Consider the following 25,528-nt stretch of genomic DNA (forward strand, 5'->3'; position numbering starts at 1 on the left):
CCCATATGACAGTCTATACACATATCCCAGCACACCCAGATTTTTACCAGAAAGTATTAAATAGTTATCTTTAATTCCATACAAACATTCAGAATAATGCTGTAATGTAAAGTCATTTTTTCCAGCTGTCTTCTCCTATGGGTCATTTTGCTGGGCTGTCAGGAGAGAGGTAAAAGAGGGGGGATGATTTCTCAGGCACTGTGATTTTTCAGGTTCCCCACATTCATGGTTCAAAATGAACTTATAGATTTTGAAGCAAGCCAGTCATGCTTATTAATGAGGAGACAGCTAACACGGCTACTAGATGGCATCAGACCATGGAACTGTTGAGAGTTCTCCTCTTCCTTGGCAGGGGAATACGTTTGTTCAGGTATTTAGGCTGTATTGGGCCCTGCAAGAAATTTCTTATAAGCGCCATGCCTAGTCACAGTTGCCTCAGTTCCTGTCTTTACATATTTGAAAGCCCAAAGGTTATACATCTGGGTTATTTCATTTGCATACTCAGACACGGAGCCTCTCCCCAAGAGGATCCTGCATTTACCACTGCAAACTGGTTTCAGGTCATGCAGTCAGAACAAGTTCCTGCAGCCACTTTCTCCAGCATATGCACAACTGAAAAGGTCAGGCAACATTCTCAAATTGTCCAATAAACAGTTTCTGAACCCCAGAGAATAGGGCTAGGCAACAGTGAAGAGTACGAGAGAGGGTAACAATTTAACAAGGTTTCCAGATTTCAAATAGTCTGGAGATTACATATTTACTCCAATAAAAAGAGGTCTGCAAAGGATCCCTCTCATAGTGAAGGTAGAATATGTTCAGGTTTATTTGCTTTTATTCCAAGAAAAGACTATTTGTTTAGGATTTCACAGTCCTCCTTTACTACCAAGGTTTCAGGAGCTTGAATCTCATTCTCTCAAGGGCCCATATCATATTTGGCAGTAGTTGCTCAAGAAATGGTTAGGACCATATGTATGTATTTTTTTATATACAGTATTTGAATAGCACAAACCTAGCCAAAAGGCATTGAAGCGCTGTTGGTGGCCACATTCAAATATAATGTAGTCTAAAACTTTTAATATGGCATACACTTGCCCTGAATTATATTGGAGTATGCAAAAAAGTAATGGGTGGAATGTTTATTTTTAATGTCAGCCACTGATAATAACTCAGGCCACATTCGTGCCTACTGTAATTTTGCACACCATGACCACCTCACTTTGGACCCAGCCATATGCAAATCAGTCTTGACCCTGCTCCAATAGGAACAGTCCAGCCAAGAACCTTGTGTTCCCGTACCTCCTTGAACAGGAACACAAGACCAGTTTCACCCTGACTGGTGCTCTTCAGTCAGGTATAGCCTGGTTCCGGTGACACAGCGAGCATGGAACCCACTTCTGGGCATATGTGTTGCACAATAAACTGAAGTATACAAAACGTTATGGGTGGAATGCTTGAATTAATCTCAGACACTGGTAGTAACTAAGCTGCATCCCAGTCTACAGTTATTTTTCACAGAATGCCACTTCAGTTTAGAACCGGACATAATCAAGTTCAAGTTTATTTATTTATGATCTTGCAACTCCAAAGAGATCCACATAAAAAGACATCTCCAAATACAAAACATTAAAATATGATATACAATACCCTGAGTACTATAAAACATCAGATAAAACCAAATTTAGTAGTTATATCCTTCATATAAATGTTTTAATACATATTTAAAAAACACTTTAAAAAGTTACAAATCCTATGACAAAACATTTCATTTGGTGGTTCATAAATAGAATCTGTTAGTGCAGAGGCCGAAAGGATAGATAATTGTAGACAAATTGGTCTCATCCATTTACGCCGGTACAATAATAGAGCGGGGCAGATAAATAGCACATGATTAACACCCTGGATAGAATTATTACACAGATTACAAACCGGAGAAGAACCATACCATTTAGATAGGACGTTGTTTAAAGGGAGGATACCCTGCTTCAATAAAAACCAGAAGCGGCGCACTCCATGGGGCAGGTTCCAAGAGATATAAGCCTGTACTTTATTTATCACACAGGAGTCAATGGCCGGGTGGACACCTCTCTTTAGAATACGAGCTTCCCTATCCCTGGTGAAACTTAATTTCAAAGTGGCCTGCTTCAAAATGGCCTCTAATTGATATGGTGATAGGGTGAAAAGTACGGATTCATCCGGTTGTAGCAAGTCAATCGCAATTCTAAAATGTTTAACAATTAATGACTGCTCCTTTAAGCTTTCTAATATTTCTTTCTGGATTAAAACTCTTAGTGTACCAGGATCACCCTTTACCAGGCTTGTAACCCATCGCACTATCCCTGCAAGACCCAGTACCCAGCTACTTCTTAAACCGAATTCTAACCTTAGTGCAGCCACGGGGCAAGCAGAGTTGACTGAGGCCAGGCTCCTTAAAATTTTGCCCTCTGTTGTATTTAAAAAGCCCCATTTTCCTATATCAAGTAATTCAATACCATACAACAGGGATGCAGGAATTTTTGCACAAAATACCTCTAATAAAAGTGCAAAGTGTCTTTTTCCAGTAAATCTGTAGAGGGAGCCCAAGCTTTTCCCCTGTGTAATAGCTTTATAAATGTTATTTTCTATATGGGCTTTATCACTTAGGTTGCCACACAACGTTTTTCACAAGAAAATGTAAGATTTTACAAGTTCTAGTTTTTGGCCACCTACAGACCAAACAAAATTCCCATACTGCAACTTTTTTCTTCCGTGCATGCACATTATTTTACTTTTAGATACATTTATCTTTAAATAGTGGGCCTCTGCATATTCGTGTAGCACCTGCAGTCGACTATTTAATCCCCTCGGCATTAAATCCAATATTAATATGTTGTCAGCATAAAGTAAGCAAGCAATCGGTTTTCCCCCCAGTAATGGGGCGATGCCCTCACTTTGGGACAAAGCATGAGGAAGGTTGGATAAATATAGGGAGAATAGTAGCGGAGCCAATAAACATCCTTGTTTGAGGCCATTTACAGTACGGATAGTTTGGGAGAGATTCTACACCAAGTGTCTGTATGGAGAGCACAAACTAATTCCAAGAGGATGGCTGGCATACCCAGGTCTGACAGTTTTCTCCACAGCACGAGACGATCTACTATATCGAATGCTGTGGAGAAGTCTATAAACGCTGTGTACACTCTTCCTCCTCTAAATGTGACATATTTTTCGTTTATTACCTGTAGTGCCGTTAGGTTATCAATAGTTCCATGCTTTGTCCTAAACTCTGTTTGTTCAAATGGTAAAATTTTACCCGCATCCACCCAGTCGTTAATTTGGATCAAGAGGCATTTAGCAAAAACTTTACCCACTGCGTCAAGAAGTGCAATTTGACAGTAGTTGTGTGGGGCATCTCGATCTTTCTTAAACAGGGGGACTAATATACTCCACTTCCAAGAAGGGTGGACCATTTTATTTGCATAGCAATAATTAAACACCGGATAAAGAATGTTACTCCACAGTGTACTATTTTGTTTTAAAACTGTAATTGGTAACTCGTCCGGGCCCATCGCCCATTCCATTTCTTTTTCAGATGGCGATCCATACGATGAGGGGTCTTCCTTTAGTGCAATACAATCAATTGAGATTGCATTACCTGCATATAAGTCCTGAATAAAGCTAACCCATTTATGCTTCTCAATGGCAACTGGGAGTGGTCGAGATCTAGCTCCACATCCCTCCCCGATAAGAGACCAAAACTCTCTTACTTGGCCTTTAAGCACTGCTTCTCTCAGTTTAATCCAGATGTTATCTCCCCTCTCTTTTCTTAACTTACCCTTTACCCTAGACCTCCTCCTCTTTAATAGCAATATTCTATGAAATCTTTCCAAGGAGTAATTCAAGTACTGTTCTCTAATTAATTTATTTATTTCAAGATTAAGCGGCAGGAGGGGTCTGGAGACTACTTTAGTACTTTTTCTTTGATTCGATTTCTTCGCAATTTCTATCGCTTTAATCATAAATGCATTAAAACTGGCAATTTCTATTCCATTCCAATTAGACAAGTTCTCTACAGAGACCTCTAAGACACTGTCCAGGCCCAAGATGGCTTTGGTATCCCAATGACATCTCCCTGATTTCTTAGCAAAACTAACAGATTCACAGTTTGGTGCCCATGGATCGTTCAAGAGTAAATTTAGAGTTAGTACTTTGTGGTCACTGTAGGAAGAATTGAAAACCTTAAGATCTTTCAATAAGAAGAAGGAGGTACTTCCCACTACCACATAGTCTAAAACAGATTCTCCGCTATAAGATTTACAAGTAAAGGTGGCCGGTGTATCTGAAGGCAATCTTCTATTTACTATAATGCCATCAGCCTTCGTTAATTCATCAATAAGCATTTTCCCTCTCTTATTTGTTCAAATATTTTGTGGAAACAGCACTTGTGGGATCTGTAGAGATTCTTCTTTTTCCTTGTTTCGGAATATGTCCAAATTAGAATTAGAGATTTTACAATTCAGATGCCCTACCAAGACTATATGAGGGGGAAGTTCTACATCATTAACTTTCTTAATGTAGGAAAAAACCTTCTTTAAGAGTACATCGTGAGAGGCATCTGATGGAATATACGCATTTATCAATATCAGTGGTGGGCGTTTTACATTATTATCAGGATTATACAATGTTATTGCTAAAAAAGATTACTAGGATCTTTATAGTAATCATAATTTCATTTTATCTTATTTGACAGTAAGCACCCACAGTAAGCCACCCCTCCCTTTGCATGTCCTCTCCTGGATGAGGTTGCTTTGCAATCTAAAGTAAAATAGTCCTTACATAGCAGTTCCTCTGTACACCAGGTCTCCTGAAGACAAATAATGTTTGCATCTAATGCACATAAGTATTGTAACTTCTCCCTACTATTCTTTATTCCTGCAACATTACAAGATATTATTTTTAATTCATTGCTAGAAGGATGGCTTTTGTGGAAGTTTATTATTGGATCTGCTCGAAAGAACACCAGGTAACCAGTTCCATTGTGGACTCTCTTCTTTGGAGTTCCATTTAAAGGAAAAGGGGGTGCAATCTTTGAATTTCACTTGTCTGCCATTTTTTGTAATACAGATTTTTAATTCCTCTGTTTCATTCGAGCAATCTCTGCTGCCTGAGGGTAAGTGGGTTGACAAAGACCTATTGTTGAGGGCTCTATTTCGGGGTTTCTCAGAAAATGGGATGACATCAATCCCCCTACTTTGTAGGCCTTCTGACCATTGTAATATAAGGTTTGCAATAATTTTGGAATTAAACCTTACCCTCGAATTATAACCGACTTCTGTTTTTAAGATGAAGACTAAACTTATATCACTACTTTGTATTAGTTTCAAACTTTCAATCTCCAGGAAACATTTAAGAAGTGAAGTCCTATTTAATATTAAATCCGTATCAAACAGAGGAATAAAATCGAACTGGAGGGTGTCCGTACTTTCCCAGATGTACTGATCACCAAGTGTAAGGTGAGGTAATGGGTGCTTCCCTGGTAATTCATACAGTCTTTATGTGCAGTTACTTGTAGGGTCTGAAAATCAATTACATGTTCACAATCCATCTTTTCACCTTCAGAATTTAGGATATAGAGCTCCTGCCAGGAATAATTTCTAGGAAGCTGGGGGAGCGTGATTCTCACCGTGTCGTTCCAACAAGCAGCGTGTTCTGGAAAATCCAAGAGAACGTCTGCATTCGAGATCCCAAACATAAAACAGCCAGCAAGAAAAACCCTGATCATGGACATGGGAATTCCCATAAAACATGCACAGGAGTGCCGCGTGGACTCTCGTTCTCCCCCCATCTTCTCTGAAAGTCGTCCCTGCAGCAGCCGCCTCGAGCTACCGAAGTAGATGTAAGCCCAGATGTGTTCAACATCAGTTATCTCAGGTTTACCTCTCATTTTTACGATGTCAGAGAAGGGGACAGCCAAGGGATTAAGTACTGATGGGAGGAGGTTAACAGGCCTCGAATGCTCCGCTGTTATAAGTAATGGAGACCCCTCTATTACAATATTATCGAAAACTCTTATGGAGTATGCGATATTCGAGGGGGAGGCCTCATAGGCCATCATTGGCTCTGTTGCTACATCTTTATTCCCTGGGTTCACAAGATCAACTTCATCTTTCTGGTTCATATCTTGTGCTGCATTTTGCGGCGTCTGGGAGGAAGATTCCTCACTAACTGAGGCCTCCATGTTTTCTTTAAAGCGAATTCTCCTTTGCTTCTTTTTTGAGAATCTTCGTATTGATTTAATCTTTTTCCCTCTATTCTTTTCATTTTTTCAATTTCTCCCATTTTTTTCCAAGTGTAAAGCTCCTAAGACATTTTCTTTCTCATCACTTAACTGGGTTTTAAAAATAGGGAATACTTCCTTGTCTATCCTTTACGCTGATCCACTGAGTCCTTTACTTCTTGAGCTGAATCATAGATAACCTGTATAGATTCTGGTAAAGGTTCAGGGGTCTTCTCTATCATCATCACTTTATTCATTTGCTTATCAATTTGGCGATTGCCATCATGAGCAGTATAAGTTAGGTGACTATTAGCATTCTCAAGTATATTCTCCAGAAACTCTTCTGCCTTTGCTTTCGCTTCTACTTGTTTAATATCAATTCTTGAACTAACCTCCTTCTCCTGGTTACTTTTTAACAATACCTTTAATATTTGAGTTACAGTTTCCAACACACAGTCTGAACCTCCTACAAATTTTTGAAGTAGGTTTAGAATAGAGGATAATAGATGAGATGTTCTAAGGATACTAGTGAGTCCGAGACTAATATATCCTTCCTTATAATTTGACTGGGTTGGGTATCGCTGATATTTAGATCGGGGCTCATAGAGGGGTGTGAGTGCAAAAGAGAATAATTTGATTTATTGGATGGAGTACTGCTGAATAATTTTAGTACTATAGGAACAGTTATTGCTAGAGTATTTGCTAGTTCTATAATCTTGCTAGTATCACGAGAAATATATCTCCTGCAGAGTTCTAAATCTAGATCTGGGAGAGTAAAATCTTTATTTTGGACATCCTCTACTGGATAGGGACCAAGGGGCTCTTCTATGATTCCGTGAGGTGTGTGTGGTGTTCTGTGTAGAATTACATCTACTGTTTTAAGAACAGATCCAAAGGATACCTGGAGGGCTGGAGAGCCAGTTAGATCCCCAGGGCACCGTACTGGATGCCTCCGGGATTCTAAAGATTCTCTTCCTCCATGCTTAATACCGGGAGTATGTGACTCTACAACCACAACCTCAACCATATCAGGGACATTAATAACAGTATTTACCAGTTCACCATCATTTCCATTCACAATCACATTTTCTCCTCCGTTCCCAATAGTTACGGTATTTGATCCAACTTGGGGATTTTTTTCCTTTCCCCTTTCCCATAGACTAAATAGTTGACTTTTTCATTTCAACGTTGCTATAGAAAGGGTATACCCAAAAATCACTGGGTGTAGGACAGTATAGAACAAAATGGTCCCAGTACAATGGAAAGACAATGTAAAGGATACATCAACAAAATTATAACGAACGTTCAAGTGTTGTTTAATCACACCGAACAACAATTTCATGTATTGAACTGGTACAATAAGTAAAGAAACTTTTTGAAGAAACACAATTGGTGTGCCCAGTTGAACAGGAAGGGAAGGGGAAGGGACAGTGAATTAGTGTGAAATTGAGGGATGCGTGAGCAAAATATTATAAGCACTTGTTTACAAACAAATTGAGAGGCATGTCTAAATTAGTGCCACATATTTTAGACAGAAAATTAATTCTCAAGGTACAATACAATCCAAATGAGTATCGCCATGTACGATAAAGATCACAGTGCTGCATGCGCTGTTGAAGTTATCTGTAAATAAAAATGCCCACCACCAATAGCATCATACATTTTAAAGTGGAAAAAAGTGTTAACATCCTTGGAAAATATTTTCAGACTGTGTGCTGCAATCTGTGCTACACTTTTTGGGGGCAGATTCACAAAAGCATCATTTATGAGTACTACTACAAGTGATACTCTTTTAAGTCACTCTTAAATGCCTTTGTCAATTGGCCCCAAAATCCCCAGTAAAAGTAAAAATATGGCACAATGCTATTTATACTAATTGTACATGAATATTTCCTAGATATTAATATTTTATTTCCACTTAGATGTTTTAGGGCCAATTTAAAAAACAAAACATGTAGAAGTACACGAAAAAGTAGTACAGGGTACTGCTTCACGTACTTCAAAACGGCTTCCTGAATAAGCCCCAATGTTTAAAATTGTTTTGAAAAAAATGATTTAAAGGGCCCTGTGGCATAAGGAGAAAGCTGTAGACAAGGGGAGCTCTTGTATCAACGGAATACATGTTCAATGAAGAGAATGGCAACTCGAGCTGGGGCAAGAACAAATTAAAAACGACAAGGTGAGACTTAAAAAGCCTGGCCAGCCCCATGTTTCCAAAACATGAACTAACATATAAAAACGTTATTAGAAGGAAACAAAATCAGATCGGTTTAAAAAATGCATTAGTGTTTATTTACATTCTTTTCTTTCTAAAAAATTATTTATCTGTCCTAATTGTAAGTCATCATTTTTTTTTTTTGTTTAAACATTTTTTATTGATAAAAGAAAAAGAAAAACATAAAGCAGCAATAAAACAGCATAGGAGTCCACAGCATGAATGTACACTTTGCAATACAGTTGGAATCTGGGAGACACAGTACAAACCCTTCCACATAGTCATAGTAATACTTTCCGGCATATACATCAAATAATTCCCACGTAGGAGGACCAGATCATGAAACAAAAATGTACTGCATTTAGCACTTGGCGGGCAAGCAGTTCCCTTATTCAGTACCATGTGAAGACACGTCATCGAGACCAGAGATATCCAGCAGTCTATTTTATTCACGTTGCAGCTCTATTGTAGGGGACAAGCAAATGGTTCCCCTATAACTATTCCACCTCCCCCATTTAGATTCCCGTTTCCTGGGGCAGCCCCTGTGTTTGAAGACATCTTTCTCGGCAATCATTGCCCTATCCATATCAACTGCCCAATCGCACAGGGTCGGTACCGTCCCGTAAGTCATCATTATTAATATAGAGTTATATTTACATTAAGTGCTGGAGCCCTCCTGAGGAGAAAATGTTGCAACCAGATTATAAATTCAGGTTTATTACCAATTGGGAGATATATACATTACAGATATTTGTGAGACATGCTAATCTTGAGAGCAAGGGTCACAAATTATTATTGGAGCTTTTGGGTATACAGCTCCTATTAAACAAGCTGCAGGGATGACTGCTGGTCTAGTGCAACAAACTACAAAGTGACGGAAGGAATGCTTGAATTAATTCTAGCTGCTGGTAGTTGCTAAAGCCACATTCCACACCATATTTTTTTTACGGAATCCCACTCTAGACAGATATATGCACATCAGCCTTGGTCCTGCTGCAATAGGAACAATCTAGCCCAAACTGGCAGGCCATGTCTCAGCCAGATGGGATTTCCATGACTGGTCTTTGGCTGAAATGGTGTAGTAGATGAAAAACGATGGAATGGAGGGGCTGCCATCGGCTGACAGCTTTTCTATCATCCCACCCATCATCTTTGTGTTTTCCATTTTTATGAAGAGGAATAGCTGTTTTTGGATCTGTCCCTTTCTTACTAGCAAGCAGAAACGGGAAGGACTTGTTCGTTCCAATGCGACTCTCTTTTAAGCCGGTTCCTCTGTTTTCAGCACCGTGCATTTGTGACCTTTGTATAAAAAGTAATGGCTTCCCTTGCTCAGGAATTGCTATTCAAGTTGCCTACCAGGCTTCTCCAACTTGAGTAGTTCGTGAGCTACTGGTACCTCTCCAGCTGTCTCTAAGTAGCTTTTCTGTGATTCAGCACAGCCTACTAAATCAGAAGCTATTGCTTGGTTGAATTAATATATGTATACTAAAACTGAAAAGGGTGTATTAGAACAAAGTTTATTTCCAGAACTCATAACCTGAGGGGTTTGGAGAAAAGTACTTGCATTTCAAACATATTTTTTATGCTGATATTTGAGTGATAGTGTGGAATGGGGAAGAGTTATTATTAGTACTAATACAATTACCTTGGTGACAAGGGCATTGAAGCTATGGCTGGTATGTGTTACCCAAGCAGAGGCATTCAAACTGATATAGCCTTTTTTTAGGTCGAGCCTAGGCTGCGCATGCACTATCTGGAGGAGCTGTGGTAATCACTCTTTGGAGTGTCATTTTGTCTGCTGCTTGCCATTGGCTCACTCCTCTGTTGTTCTTTTTTTCCTGGCTCCTTATTGGCTGGTGCTCCGGAATATCATGTCTGTTTCATAGCAAGAAGCACCGGCCAAGTACAGACTACTTGCGCAGTAGGTGATTAAGTGTTCCTTTTGGGACTACTTATTTTATATCTTACAAGTTATTCACCCAGGCGCCTGCTTAATTAGCTTCAGTCCCGTTCACTCTGGAGATTTAAACAAATCTTTCTTGAGTTCCACGTTGCGCCCCAAAAGAGTTAAAAAAGAAGACATTGTTCCATATTCCACTGCTTTTGGGTGCGATCTGAAACTGACTGGGACGTTACTGTCTGTCCTTTTTTTATGTCTACACATCCCTTTCGAGAAATCGGGTACTGAGTAGAGTGTTTGGGACCTGCTTCGGATTTAGTGAACTCCTGCAGACTTGTTTGTGGAACTCTGTAAAGCCTCTCTGGAGTCATAATCTGTGTGTTTGTTAAACACTTCTCTGAAGAAAAGAGGCCGTTGTCCGAATGCTGACACCCCTGGGAGACTCTGAGCGAGCACGTGAAATGGTGGCTGGAGCTACCCGCCCGCGCTCCACCACCCAGATCGTTAATATCTGCCTTGTCAGATCTGTTTGTGTTCCTTTGAAACACCATACCTGGAGTGGTGCCCCCCCCCCCCCAGGGTTGCCAGCAGTGCACCTCCCTATGCCAAAAACGGAAGCCCCATTAAGAAGAGCCACCTCTCCCTAAAGTTCTTCCAAAAGAAGGACCCAAAGAGAGCCCTAAATGTCACCAATGAGCGACCTGGGAGAGCAACCGTGTTAGCCTTTCATCTTCCTGTTTTGCGTCTGAATAAAAGTTATCTCGTCCATCATCAGGTACAATGCTAAAAGTTATGTCGGCAACATTAATGCCCACACTTCATTTTGGTACACGTCTTTGTTTTTTCCGGCAAGTGGTACGTTTTCTTCTTGATATTCTTTAGTGTCTTGGATAGTGAACAGTTTTCTTTCTTACACAGCAGTGTGCAGGTGTAAATCAGATTAGAATTTAACTTATATAAATAGCTTAGAATCCATCACATCTATTGGTAAATCTTCTGCCATAAACTGCAAATAGTTTCTGAGTTCATCTTGAAAATGCTTATTTGACAGCAAATTAATACAACTGACATCCCTTAGAAAAGGTATTTGTCTTCATCGATTTGTAAGTTGTTAATCACCAGCTCATGGCTCTCAGAATATTTAGCACAGCAGCCCAAACCTTCAATATTAATGCATAAAAATGAATCTCCTTCTTCAAACACTACCAAGTCTGGGCAATGAAATAATGCTTACTAATTCACTGTTACACTTTTAATCAGCCACAAACATATTTAAGCTCACTGTTTGATTTTGATCACAAGCATACATTTATAAAGCTCCGGTTTTATCTGTTTGTTATTATAATTTAGATGATGGGTGGAAACAAACCTGTGAAATCACTTTGTTACATATGTTGCTACAGAGCAGAATTTTTTATTCATGCTTTATGTATCTGGCACGGTCCTAGAGTGTCTCCGGAAAACCATTTTGAAACTGATTTTCACGGGCATTAGGATTCCCCTCTTCCGGTTTGCGAGTAGCTTACCACCCACTTGAAGTGGGTGGCAAACTGTAAGTGTTTTGTGGCCGCAATTGTGGTCGCAAAACAGTGGTACGTTCCATTGTGACTCGCTATTAGGAAGGGACGCCCCTTCCAAATAGCGAGTCGCAAACACTATTTTGCGAGTCACAGGCTCGCAAAATAGCGTTTGTACATGCCAGGACCCTTTTTTCGGTCGCAAACAGGCCGATTTCCCATTTGCGACCGCAAAAAAACTGTCGTACATCTGGCCCTCAGTCTGTAGTTTTTTGTATTTTACTGCTTTCATGTTCTTTACTATGTATTCTAATCTTGTGTGACTAACCTTATTTTACTTTTTGCACTTATTAGGCCACGAAAGTGATTGTGTTTTATGTTTTTTACAGCAGCATTTTGCAATGGGTTTTAGTAATTGCTCCATGTGTATAAAACTGTGAACATAAGGTGGTCTGATCGCTTGACTCGTGATTTATTTTCTATGAAATTATGTAAGAAGGTAGATTGGTTCCTTATGAAAAGCTTGTTGTTTCTGGTTACATTTCACACGCTTTGCTTATTCTTACAATACCTATGTGTTTGCTTTTTCAAGGATTTAGTACATTTTTTTTTTTAAATCAGGCAGCATATCACTTTTGTCTCCCCTCCCTCATAACCTATTTTCAGGTTCCCCAGTGCCACAAAGTCATACAAATGGCAGTAGTGCTATACTATAATAATCACTCCCCTGCAAATAAAAAGACAAAAGTTAAAAACATTGTCATTTTCAACACCAAAAGCGCTAAGTTTCACAAACGCAAGACCTATTGCATCGCAAATGCTTGTTTACATTTTTGCTGGCAGTCCTGCCGGATGCACTGAGGTGGTGACAGCTTGAAGGGGGTGGCCACTAATGTAATCGTGTCTGATGTGGTTACTATTAGAACCCTAAAAATATTCATTGAGCATAATCAGCTCATAGTAAAGAAAAGGTTGCAGACCTCTGGCCTAGACAAAGCACACTCATTTCTAAGCGCTCTGCACATTCTGCGGCCTCGTGCCCGGGCCTAGTGCTTCTTTAGATGTGACGGGATCCCCTTCCGGGGTTCTCTCTGCAGCCACCAGCAAGTGGGAGCTATTTTTAGATGGCGGCTCGACAAAGTCACATGGAGTGCAGTATATTTAAAAATCGATAATGCCTTAGGGATCTATTTATCATCTCTGTTAGAGCTAAGGGGTGGGGTAGCGGGTGGGGAGGGGGTTCGCACACACGCCAACAAACAGAAGAAAATATTCTGCTAACTATGTGGTATTTGCGCTGGGCAGGGCGCCCACGGAAGCGCTGCGTTTCACAGCTCCCTGAAAATGAAACTTGAATCATTGATCCTGGAGTGAGAGCGAAGAGCTGACGCCGGCTGAATACCTCAAAAGGCCCGTGCTGAGTAAGACGCGCAAGCCATCAAGAAATCAATAAATGCTGTGCCGGGGGGGGGGGGGGGGGGGGGAGGGTGGCTGGGGGGGTTGGGGGTCGTCATTGGAACCTGTTCTATTCTGAGATTTGTTTTAAAACAACATCCGCTGCAACGATCCGAATCTAAAGCCTCACTGGAAGTCTGTCCACAGCACCAAGACAGCTCACGAACAGAAGACGGGTCATAAAACGGTGACTGGCAATAAAGTTCATTCTGACTGGGCCTTTAAAACAAACAGCAAACCCAAGGGGACTCTGTTGTGTGACTTCATGATGATGACGTCAGCATTAGAAGATACTTTTTTCTAAAGCATATTTGTATTGCTTTTGTCCATTTTAACAATAACCATAAACATTGCTCCAGCTGCATAACGTTCTTACCAATGTTAATACAAAGTCATTGGACCCGTTTCAAAATTAATAACAGTTCCATTCAATAACGTGTATAGTCTTTTGCAGCTAAGGTTTTCAGCGTGGCAGGTCTGAGTGCTTTTTCAGTAAACGTTGGTGAGGAGTAACCGGAAGATGGGGGAACTCCCATCTGTTACTTTCTTTTCCAGTCAAAATTTACCCTGTATTGACCGCTGTACCCATCAATTTAAGGGATGGAGTTACTCCATTTGTTCATATGGTATGGAAACCGCTATGCCATCCCAAGCTCTAGCAGTCGACTGACCTCAACCCTATTTTCAACCCTTAGTGCAGCAGGTAACCTTCTGCTTCCACCCATGTTTTAAGTACTCTCAGCCATCCATTGCTACTAGGACCTCCTTGTACTCTTAGGGGCTTATTTACAAGCCCCTTGCGCCACCACTGCGTCACTTTTTGTGACGTACTGGCGGCCAACCTGCTTCCCCATATTAACAAGGACACATAAAGCCACACTGCGTGGATTTTCATTTCCTTCTAAATATGGCCCCATCTCATGCAACACTTAGGGGCCGATTATGTTAAGTGTCGGAAAGCCTCTGACCTCAGGTCGGAGGCTTTCCGACACATCGTCGGTTTCATTTCCAACCGGCTGCTAACAATACAGCTGGTCGGAATTAAAACCGGACGGTCATTCTTGCTGGCGTCCAACGGGCTCCAGGAGCCCGTCTGCCAGTCGGAGAGCGGCCCGTAGTACAAATGGAATGCGTTTCCGCCTTCCGGATTATGATGCACGGTTTCCGGCAGGGTTTCCAGGCCAGCCTTTCTGACATGGAAAGCCTGTCAGAAAGCGTGTTTGGGGGCCCCTAGCAGGGCCCCTTCTATTTTCTGCATCCGGTTGGAGGCCTTGTTGATCCCTGCATCTTGTGGCAGGCACCTTGGGGTGACTGCCACAGGGTGCAGGGATGAACAGAGACTCATATTCCTCTATGGGAGCTTGTGTCACGGCCGGTTTACTGAAATATGGCACTACTTTTCATAGCCCGAATGGTTGGTCTAGCATTCCATTCTACTAAATTTATTTAAGTTCTATAGATTTGGACTCCTAGGTACTTCAGAATGGTACCTTCCCATGTTAGACCTTCTGACAGGGCCGGAACCACTGGCATGCAAATAGACTTACTTCTGTGCTCTGTAGATGTACTTCGAGTTCCCTGTCAGTCTGTACAGCAGGAGGAACACATAGGCACTGCCAGCCACACCGTGGCAGATTCCTGGGCCTTTCTTTAACAGTCCCTTCTGCCATGTTAGCTCTCCGCAGCGAATGCAGGTGTCCAGGTAGGAGGGCTTCTTGGACAGCAGGTATGCCTTGGCAAATAGATATGCAATTCCTGTAGAAATATATATAAATTACAACGTTATGCTAACTACAGTGTTGACAACAGAACATGTTTAGTAGGCCTGAGCAGAGGTGATTCACTCCGAAGTGCAGTAAAAGAAGCCTCTCACTGACTCATCAAATTAAATGTAATATTAATCTTTTCAACAACTGTAGGTGCAAATATTTCTGAAATAAGGTACACTTCTGTGGTGAAGGCTAGCACTAACGCTATTGACATAGAGCCTCATTTCTGAGTTTTTGCCGTAGAGCAGCACAGCAGGCCTTCCTGCTGCACTGCCCTACGGTAAAAGAAAAGGGCAGCAATGCGCTGTATCTATCAGATACGGCACATTACTGTCCTTTTCCCCTGTGCTGGCGTGCAATGGGCTGCCGTGTGCCAATGCAGGCACCTTTGCAACAGGATGCAAGGGTGCCTGCATTGCAGGGATGATTGTTTTTGTGCAAGAAGGGAAACCATCTTGTACAAAAACAATCACAAGAGGCTTTTTCCTCTTCCTACATGTGCTAAAAGGAAAAACGAGAAGTAAAGATATTTCTCCTTGTTGTGCCTCCCTTACGCCTCCCCTGTGGAGGTGTAAGTTTTTGGCGCTGCCTCAGAGTTACGATTTCTTGTAAATCTAGGGCAGTGTCAAAAAGCCATGGATGTTGCTGCGCTAAAGGGAACAATATTTACAAGGCAGCATTTAGCCAAAAAAAGTGGCTTAGTGATGCCTGGTAAATGTGGAGCAGGCTTCTGCGCCATCGGAGTGTTACAAAAAGTAACACAACTGCGGCGCAAGGGGCTTATAAATAAGTCTGATAGTATTCTAAACAGTATTATAGCGGACCTATTATACTGTGTACAGGTGATGTGTGCATCCATAAAATCAGTGGGGCGGATTGTGATTTATGGCAATGAAATGTAAAGAAAGCAGTCTGATGAGGTCATTATCTTCCAACACATGTTCCACAGTTCAGAAGATAAATCCATGACTTCTGTGCAGGTATATTTGCGAATTATACCTGGACATATATTTCTACTTAAATGCAGTTCACAACTTTGGGTGGAGATTTACCCTTAGTAGAAAGAGAACTATTCCCCACCCCATTACTTGAGTGGGTAGGGACACATACGACACAAAATATCACTGTAACTTTATACGCGTTAATTGGTGTAAACCAGCCTAATGTTGCTCTATAGTATAGACAGAGATCTGCACCTATGCTATGTAGAACTATGAACTGTAAAGAAAAGGCACAATTTTGAATAATTGTTGTTGCTGCAACAAAAGCAATCTTACACTTGGCGGGGCGGCGGGGGGAGGAGGGAGATGGATGAATATGAGACAAAAAAGAAAAACAAAAAAACACATGCCAAATTGCTGTATCACAGCATTGCGCTCCTCTCCACTGCAAGCACAGCCTCCCAGAGTCCACGGCGGCCAATCCTGATGCTGTTTTCATGCTGCTGGCAGCATGAGAGCAGGGACAGGATTGACCTGAGAACCCTTGATTTGCTCTTCCAGTTAGACTGGGAGCCTTTGCCTGCTCTCTCCAGCCTAGCAACGCAGCTAGGATGGGAGAGAGCTGAAGTGCACATAACGGTTCGGCCAAACCGTCATGCGCACTGATAACAGTGCAAAACACTCCCCCCAGTGCCTGTCATCCCCCTGGCCCCGCCCCCAAGCCTTGGCTCTGAGAGCAAAAAGAAAATTATAATAAACAAGGGTTTATTATCGTTTATCTTTCAATTTTTTGGCTTCTGGCGGTGGGGGCGATGCTCCTCCGCCATAGCAGAGGAGCCACCACTGGGTTTATGTACCTTTACAGTGACCCTCCATGTTGGTCAGGATTTTATACCTCACCCAAAACCCTTACTTACGTAGGACTTCTACAAATTTTTCTCAGACCTAGTAATGATGATGAGCCATTATAAATAGTGACCCTGGTGGGAACATTGATAACTACCCCAACTGACATTCCTTTTACCCTCCCTCAATGTGATTTAACAGATAAATTCCCTATAATCTCCATATGCAATTTTGTCTGTATTCACACTTGTTTATTCTTTTGCACTTTTGATCCACTTGAGCACTGCATTATTATCATCCTTGTATGTTGCACCTCATAGTGAACCTGTTTTTAATATAAGACTGCATTTATTGCGTTGATACTGCTCCTCTTGGCCCTTGCCTTGTCTTGTATCCTCTATTTTGATTCATGTTCTATCTCCAAATACAATTTAATTTCACTTTGATAACATAATATAACATAAACGCTTCATAAATAATCCAGATGGAACCACTATTCTGGTCATTTACATCTCTGCATCAGTAGCACAATGTCAACAGTGGAGTTGGATGATGTCTGGCCCTCGCTCAGCCCACATACCCATGCCACACAAAACTTTATCTAAAATGAATGCCTGAGCCAGGGGCATTAGGAAAAGAGGGATGGTAGATGGAGTGATTGCATTAAGTTCGGCCCTTACCTCCTTCCTGTCTAGAAAAAAACATACACAGCCTTAATTAGACCTGGTGGATGGGCCCCTGGTCCAACAGGGGGACTGAGGTCATAACCTCCATTACCCTGGGGGTGGCCACTGCAATGTACTAAGCTTTCAATTCTGTAACTCCATTCAGCTTGTTGAGCGGGCTCTATGTTTAAAGGGCCCACTAGGAAAACATTTAGGTTTATAGAAAACAAACTACAAAAGCAGGTGTTTGTTCCCTCTCTCTGACCACAAAGTAAGTGGCCCGATACACAGGGAGCTTTTCCCCGTGCCTGGTGGTCATTTAAAATCTTCCCTACTCTTTTAAGCCATGCCTCATATGGTGGACCTGGCTGGGAAAATGAATGACAGTAGTCCTGCCCTCAGTAGGGGGATGATTGTGGCAGACAGGCCAACATGGTTGGGTCAAGAGTTAATGTCAGTGGAGGCTTCACTGACGGTAACCCTGTAGTTCCCCCAACTCTTAATACAGCAAGTTACCTGCTGGTTTGTTGGGGCGGGAAGACTGCCTGTATTCAGCATTTCTCCTGTTCTGCCAAACCCTAAATGGAGCCCATCATTTTTATAAGGTCTGCTTGAGATAGCATACTCCCAGAGAAAACACATATAGTAGAAAGATCTGTCAGTTTTAGTGAGACCTCGTAAAGTGAGTGACTTTATGGCTAAATTTGCAAGAGCATACAGGCAGATATGAAGTCTTCCTTTGCCACCAGTACTCCTTCTCGCTTCACTCTAACAATAAGACACATGGCCCCATATTTTATATAGGACAAAATCTCCTTTTTTGCTCCACAGTGAGTGCAAACTGAGACAGTGCGCCCTATTATAATAAATGTGCTGCCTCCAGGGCAGCCGTACATTTGTGTTTGTCCTGGAGACAGTGTATTCAGTGAAGTGCAGAACAACTACTGCCAAGCCACTTTGTCTTTCTCTGTGCAGGTAGCAACCACCCTGCAGTTTACAGAGGGTTTAGAGACCTCCCTGCAGGCTGGTGCAGTGAGTGACTGCATCCACCTGCAGGGCAATGTCCAGAGCGTCCATGGGACCCTTTTACCTTCCTCCAGGATTCTGCCCTCATGGGACACATTAACAGTGTTACACCTTTTTCTGGTGCACTCTCAGTGTGCCTCTTAAGTGCATGTTTGCCTCTGCCCCCACTTTTATAATAGTGCCCGGCGCAGAGTCAAAGTGATTCCCTCATTTGCATGGGGTCACGCTGCATGCAAATGAGTGAATGCCCTCTGAAGATAGCTCTGACACTACATGTGAGGTAGCACTATTAGTATTAGAGAAACAACCACACAAGCATCTGCGACCCTTCTGTAATACTATAGTACTTTGGAGACACAAAAAGTGGGTGCACACACTTGTTGCGTCCCAGGTCACTGTGTGTAGAACAGCCCATGGTGTCAAACAAATTTCCAAACTCTGAACACTCAACTTTACTCATGTTTTGTGTCTCTAATTTATACTCTGGAAATTATAGTTTTGAATCAATGAGTACTCCCCCCCACTTCATTAGAAGAGAACAGCCCTGGTGGAGAAACCTTAAATGGGAGGCTCTTGCCAAGTGTCTTTTGTTTTTCCATCTTCTTCTTTAGTACCACTGAAACTGGAGGCACTGGTTTCGAGTTTAGGTGAAACTGCTTGATAACTGTACCATGCTGAGGACAATAAACAAGATAGGAAACTCATTTGAAAAACCTTTGTCCAGAAATTCGGTGTATTTCCTAGCTGTGCAGAAAACTTTAGAAAACCTCTGGTTCATACGATAACTTAATAGGCACCCTGCATGGGGGGCTAACGTTGTGTGGACCCACCTTAACTGGAGCCAATTTTCTTGGATCCCTATAAAGAGAGCCCTTAAATACTAATTTTGAGTTTCTAATACTTTACTAATTTTTACTGCATGTTTGGATTTAACAATTCCACATGCGCAGTGTTTTTTAAGAATGATTACAGAGTAGCTGCTCTTTTTTCACTCCATGTGTGTTTAAGTGGTAAAACACTTAAAAATTTTGGTGAGTGAGATAGTTGGTTTCCTTCTGCACTGTTAAGCGGATTGAGATAGATATCTTAAACATGTGCTGGTACTGCTGCTGGCAGATAGTATGGCAGATTGTATGAGGGCCTAAATTCCCCAGGCATAGTAAATAACTTAAAGCGTTGTAAATATGACAAAATGTCCAAAATGACTGTTGTATCAATGTGCTGCAAGATGACTTTTAATATCTGGGTACTGCGATCTCTAGCGATCGAGATAGCTTTTATGAACAAAATCTTTGTAAGCTGCCCCATGGCTTTAGGAATGATGAAACACACTGAGGAATACATCCTCTATTTCTGACTGGTAAGGCCACACTGTTTAAGATGGTTTCATTGCATAAACAGCTATAGGACATTACATTTGGATCACAGACCTTTTATTCCTCAAAAAGGCAGTAATTTGACATAGCTCAGTAGGATTCCAAAGCCCCATACATCGCCCTTGTGAAACTTTCCCACTCGACTTATGAAAGGATCATTGCATCACCACAACTAAGGGGAAAATATGTGGACGAAACATCTTTAGGTGATTAATGACTGGTGGTATTTACTCTTGGATGTAACATACCTGCATTTTGTTTACAGTAGGAGGATTCCAAGTGATTTTCCCAACAATGGCCACAGTAATTACCACATGAACCAAGGTATGTAATGCATTAGGTTTCCCTTTGCCTGAGGTGGTACAACTGTAAGTTTGCAGGACCTGAGACTGGGATCTTATAGGTCTCTTGAGGCTAGGAGATGTGATGGAAACAGAGACTATGAAGGCTTGTTCAGTTCCGCAGGCAGAGTTAGAGATAGCCCACATGGAATACTATGTTATACACAAATGCAAAACACCCTAAATAGTTAGTGGGTTCAGTTGTCTGAAGTACAAGAACCCTTTCCACATGAAGCAAGAATACTGATGGAGGAAATTGAGGGAGGAACAGTATCCAAGATATATGGACCAATAAATAACAATCTACCAGAAAATGTTATGGGCCTAATAGGAAAAGTGGGTCACTGACTTGAGCAGTTGGAAGATGTGGGCTGAGAAGACATTATCACATAGAAGTAGGTAGAGATTCAATCCACATTCAGAATGCTTCAGCTGAAAATACTGTTCAGTATCTACTACCATAGGTTGCGAGTGCAGTCTATGGGACCGTTCACTACACCATCCTGTATAAAATGTTAAGCAGAACCATGCATACTCTTGCACAGAATTTTGGGATGTTCACCTATACATGACTTTTGAATGAAGCTCCATGGGCTATTGGTAGATACAATATAAATCCTGGTGAGGCTGACCCCAAGCATCATGATACAAAATCTGGAGTCCCCAGAGCCGCAAGGGTCAGATTTCTAATCCTCTGATGACAGGATTTAATTCAATGCACCAACAATGAATTAGAAAGCTGGTTTGACCATAGCCCTGATACGAGCCCACTGTGCAATTCTGTGCAGACTACGTTTTCAGGTTACTATCAATCGCTCTAGATGAGTTCAGGGACACAGTGGCAATCCAAACAATCTTTTGTTTAATAATACCACACTCAAATATAGCATTAAGAATAGAGAACATGTACTTTCCAAAGTTTCATTTAAAATCCTCGATAAAGTGCATAAAATATGTATGGTAACCACACAGAACGCACAAATAAAATAAGTTAGAAATGTAACAGCTAACGAAAACAAAATAAATATTTCTAATATTGTTAGGAAGAGTTTTACATCCTAACACCCTAAAACTAATTCTAAGCACTATGCTAACACTTACCTAAAGCATTAAATAGCTAAACCAGCCTTTCAAAGCTTAGAGTTTTTTAGGATGGACTGTAAAACATAACTTTGACTAGCTGGTTGCAGCTAATCATTATCAGAGTTCTGCCACGTAAGCATAACATGTGCTTTTGGTGAAGGACACCTTCTGCATGACTTCTGGAATCAACTCTCTGATTGAGAGCTGCTGTCTCAGCAATCTGGTGTGACGTCTGGTGATAATTCTGGCGCAAACACCTCTCCTAATCAGTTTTAGATTTCCAGGGGTTTAGATACTGCTGACCACTCATTTTATCCTGTTTTTACAAAATAAAACAGGGCTTGGAGACATGTTGGCATTAAGCCTCCATCTTTGTAAACAGCACACTTACACTGTAAGGTACCATACTGTAATGGCTTCAAACATTGAAATAGCCATGACGATAGCAGAATTTTTGAGTGTGCTCGAACAACTTCGCACGTTCTAGTAAAGATAAATTAAAAGGCTAACCGTAGCAAGGAAATGGAAACAGACTGCCTAAATGAGAGCAGTCATAGTGTTCACAACAATGACTATATGAAATATGAAGGCTCTGTCATGCCCAAATACAAACTGATCCTGGACAATAGGGATTGTTGGTGGTACAAAACCATACCACAAGAATGGGGCAATGATATCAGCCCAGGAATGGATGCTTGGAGAAGAGGCTACAACTGTTACATGTCCATGAAGAATGACATTTCTCAATGAAGGTGGTTGTATTACAAGTGGGAAAACAATAGGGGCAAATTGTAATATGATTGACTCAAGTACCTGCTAATTGTATTACTTTATGAAGGTATATATTTGCTCAATAGGCAGACCAGAGGTACAGACCACTGAACTAGAAAATTATAAGTGCCAGAACCCAACATTATTTTTAAGGAGGTCACTGCTCACTTCCACCACTGGTGTTGCCACTAGCACCACTGCCGTTGCCTTCTTCTTTATCCTCTACCCCTGAACTGCTTTTTACCCTCCTGGTTGTGGCTCCTCTACTGTCTATCCTCACTCCACTCTATCTGTATGGCACAACATTAATAATAACAATATTGAAATACAGAAATATCATAAAAAACAATATCGATCACAAAAATATCGGCATCCTATATGTAAAAAATACCCAAAATATCAACTGAAAAAATATTCCCATAAAAAATATATAAAATACCCAAATAACAAATATAAAATATCCATTGAAAACAAAAATAAGGAATTACACAATATCGTGAGCATGTTAACTATATAGTACACTACCCAAAAATCAAAATATAATTATCGACAGACAAATTCTCTGTGACACTAAATAAAAAACAGATAAAAGTAAAATCTACTCAACTACTAATTTAAAATGCTGTCAACTACTGCATAACACATTCAAATATTTTCAAATATTTATTTAACATATAAATATAAAAGAAAATATGTCTAAATATTAAACAAAATATATCAAAGTAGCAGTAAACTAAATTAACAGAAAATAAAGTACAACCGAAACTAAGTAAAAATTATAAAATTAAAACAACCAATACAACACCTATACAAATATTTATTAATTAAAATAATAGTTTTGTGTAAATACAGTTTAATGACAACTTAAAAAATAAATATACATAGAACATTAACACTTAAACAATAGTTTGCGTCCACTAAATAAGGACTAAACAGAATAAAAAAATTCGAACTAAAAACAACCAATGAAATTAAACTTAAAGCAAACTAAACAATACACAAGGAACTCTTAACTCAAATAAAATCCAAAACTAACAACTAGAATCCCCCCAAAATAATCCTTGACTTCCAAGTAGTTTTATTTGAAAAATCTACCCACATACAGCTGCTACTACCATTTTAACCAAAGTATATGGAGACACCTCCAAAACTGTACACTAAGGGCCCAATTCAGAAAGGTAACGTTAGACCAAAAGTCTAACTCTGCTACTTTTTGGTATTTGCAAAGTGATTTAGGAGTAGTATATTTGCGCCAGTGGATATTAAGCACTTGAGGTGGAACCTCTGCAATCGGAATAGAGCCTCTGCACTCAAGGAAGGGAAAATGTATTTACATACACCTGCAGATAAGTAAAGCCATCTGCAACACATGCACTGCAAACCACATAAAAGCAGCACACATCCAAGGTTCTGGTTTTTCCAAACACATTCTTCATCTGGCTGCTCTGCATCTTGCCCATCTGCCAAGTGTCAGCATGTTGAATGTCAGGAGGAAGAAAACCGTCACTAAAGAGGACACCCAAATTATAGTAAAATTTGTAGTGAAGAACTACGAAAAGCTCCATGGTCTACCTCCATACCTCTCCAGTGCAACACAGACGGCAGCCCTATGGCAGCAGTAGGCTAGTTAAGTCTGTTAGTGCATTGGGGAAGAATGTTCAGACCATCGCTGACGTGTAAAAGAAATGGCAGGGTGAGCGGAGACAGGTGAAGGAGAAGTTCACCAGGATAAAGATGACCAGCGCTCTCCCCGCTGCAGAACTGGAACCCGTCTCCGTCCCACGCCACTTAAGAAGGACGACCTCTCAACCATGCACTCCCATCTGCTGCATGGGCCGCTGTGATTGACGGCCTTATTAAAGTGTCAGGTAAGATGTGATGGTTAAACAATGGGCCTGATTCGCCAAGAGCCACTGCAGTTGTGGCGGAGCATCCACACTTGTGGTGGAATCTCCGCAATGAGAAACTATAGTGCAAAGATTCTGTCACGACTGCGGAGGCTCTTTGTGAGTTGGGCCAAATACCTTTATTAGAAAAATGTTTAATACGAAGTGCAATTCTGACTATGGAAGTCCCTTCAGGTTTGTGCAATCATTCATGGTGAATTCTACTTTCCTGTGTTTCATTTTGTCTATCACACTACAAGTCCCAGAATATTAAGTACTGTCAATTTTAATTTCCAATTTCTTCTTCAGAAACAGTTGACCATCTCTGCTGGTGATTGTGTAACTGGCACATGAAATTGAGCATTAATTTGTAAAACATCATAGTTGCATTGTAAATGTAATTAAGTAGCTATGTTAAAAGTTATAGACAAACATCTTTTGTATTTGTCTGTTAACATTTCATTTCCACTTACAGCCAGAGTAAATACATCCACTGGAGCAGAGGTTCCTGGCCTTGCTTGAAGTCAACATCATGAGGCCGATCAACCACTACCACCTGCACAAACTAGTACGTACATAATGGCCAGAAGTGGGTTCCATGTACTACATCATAATCTCCATCATTTGTTTCACACATATAATCTTAACAAGCTTATGTTCATTTTAACGTGTCAACTTGAATGATAATGAAATTATACTCATATCCTTTTAGGCCCTGAACCATTGTCAGGGGCAACACATGCTACAGTGACCTCTGCTCTATCTAAGGGTGTGGAAAATGGTCAGGCACTACACACTGGGCAGATGGTAGACCCTGGTAAGGCCACTTACATATAACTTTAAATAACGCTCATAGACTAATATATTAGATGACGTTAGCAGTATGATGTGTGTGTCAAATATCCCTGTTCTCATCCATCTCTATATGCTCCTATATGGTTCATAAGGGTATTCTACTTCATAACCTGTTGGCTAATGAAAGTTTGCCACAACATTTAAATTGAAATAATAAAGCATGTACCTAATTGATTATATTGTATCATCCAAAGAGGAGTAGCACTAATTGTGTTTGAAGTGTATTCTAATGACACATACATATACAATAACATACATTCTGTGTATTGCAAAATTTATATTTTGGTTATATTACAGCTGCTGTCAGGACTACCACAGTCATCCAAAGTACCTCATTCAGGGAATCGGTAGAACTTCTGGCTGTAGCAGTCAGACACACTGCCATCCATCCGTCAGGTAAATGTAAACTAATATTTCCCAAAGTGTTCACTCTACCTATTCATTGTGAAAATAATTTTTCAGATATAGCCACTTTTTCTAAGCATCTAATTGTGGTGTGTGATATACTCCCAACACAATCAGGGATGTCTATGTTTATTTTGCATATACACTTATTATTCATGCCTAACATTAATTAAGGTGTCACTTTCTTGCTGCCGGATTCGAGGATCATGTCTTCTGCCATACAA

At 40.7% G+C, this 25,528-nt stretch overlaps 1 protein-coding gene across 1 annotated transcript in view; it reads right to left on the minus strand.

The window, feature by feature from the left end:
• LANCL3 (LanC like family member 3) overlaps nucleotides 1-25,528 on the minus strand; it is a 322,352-nt gene that overhangs the window by 1,155 nt on the left and 295,669 nt on the right. The window contains exon 4 of the mRNA XM_085622574.1: nucleotides 14,888-15,095. Coding sequence (XP_085478700.1) covers nucleotides 14,888-15,095 — 208 coding nt within the window. The remainder of the gene's footprint in view (nucleotides 1-14,887; nucleotides 15,096-25,528) is intronic.

The sequence above is a fragment of the Triturus cristatus genome, chromosome 8, assembly GCF_964204655.1.
Source record: "Triturus cristatus chromosome 8, aTriCri1.1, whole genome shotgun sequence".
Lineage (NCBI taxonomy): Eukaryota > Metazoa > Chordata > Amphibia > Caudata > Salamandridae > Triturus > Triturus cristatus.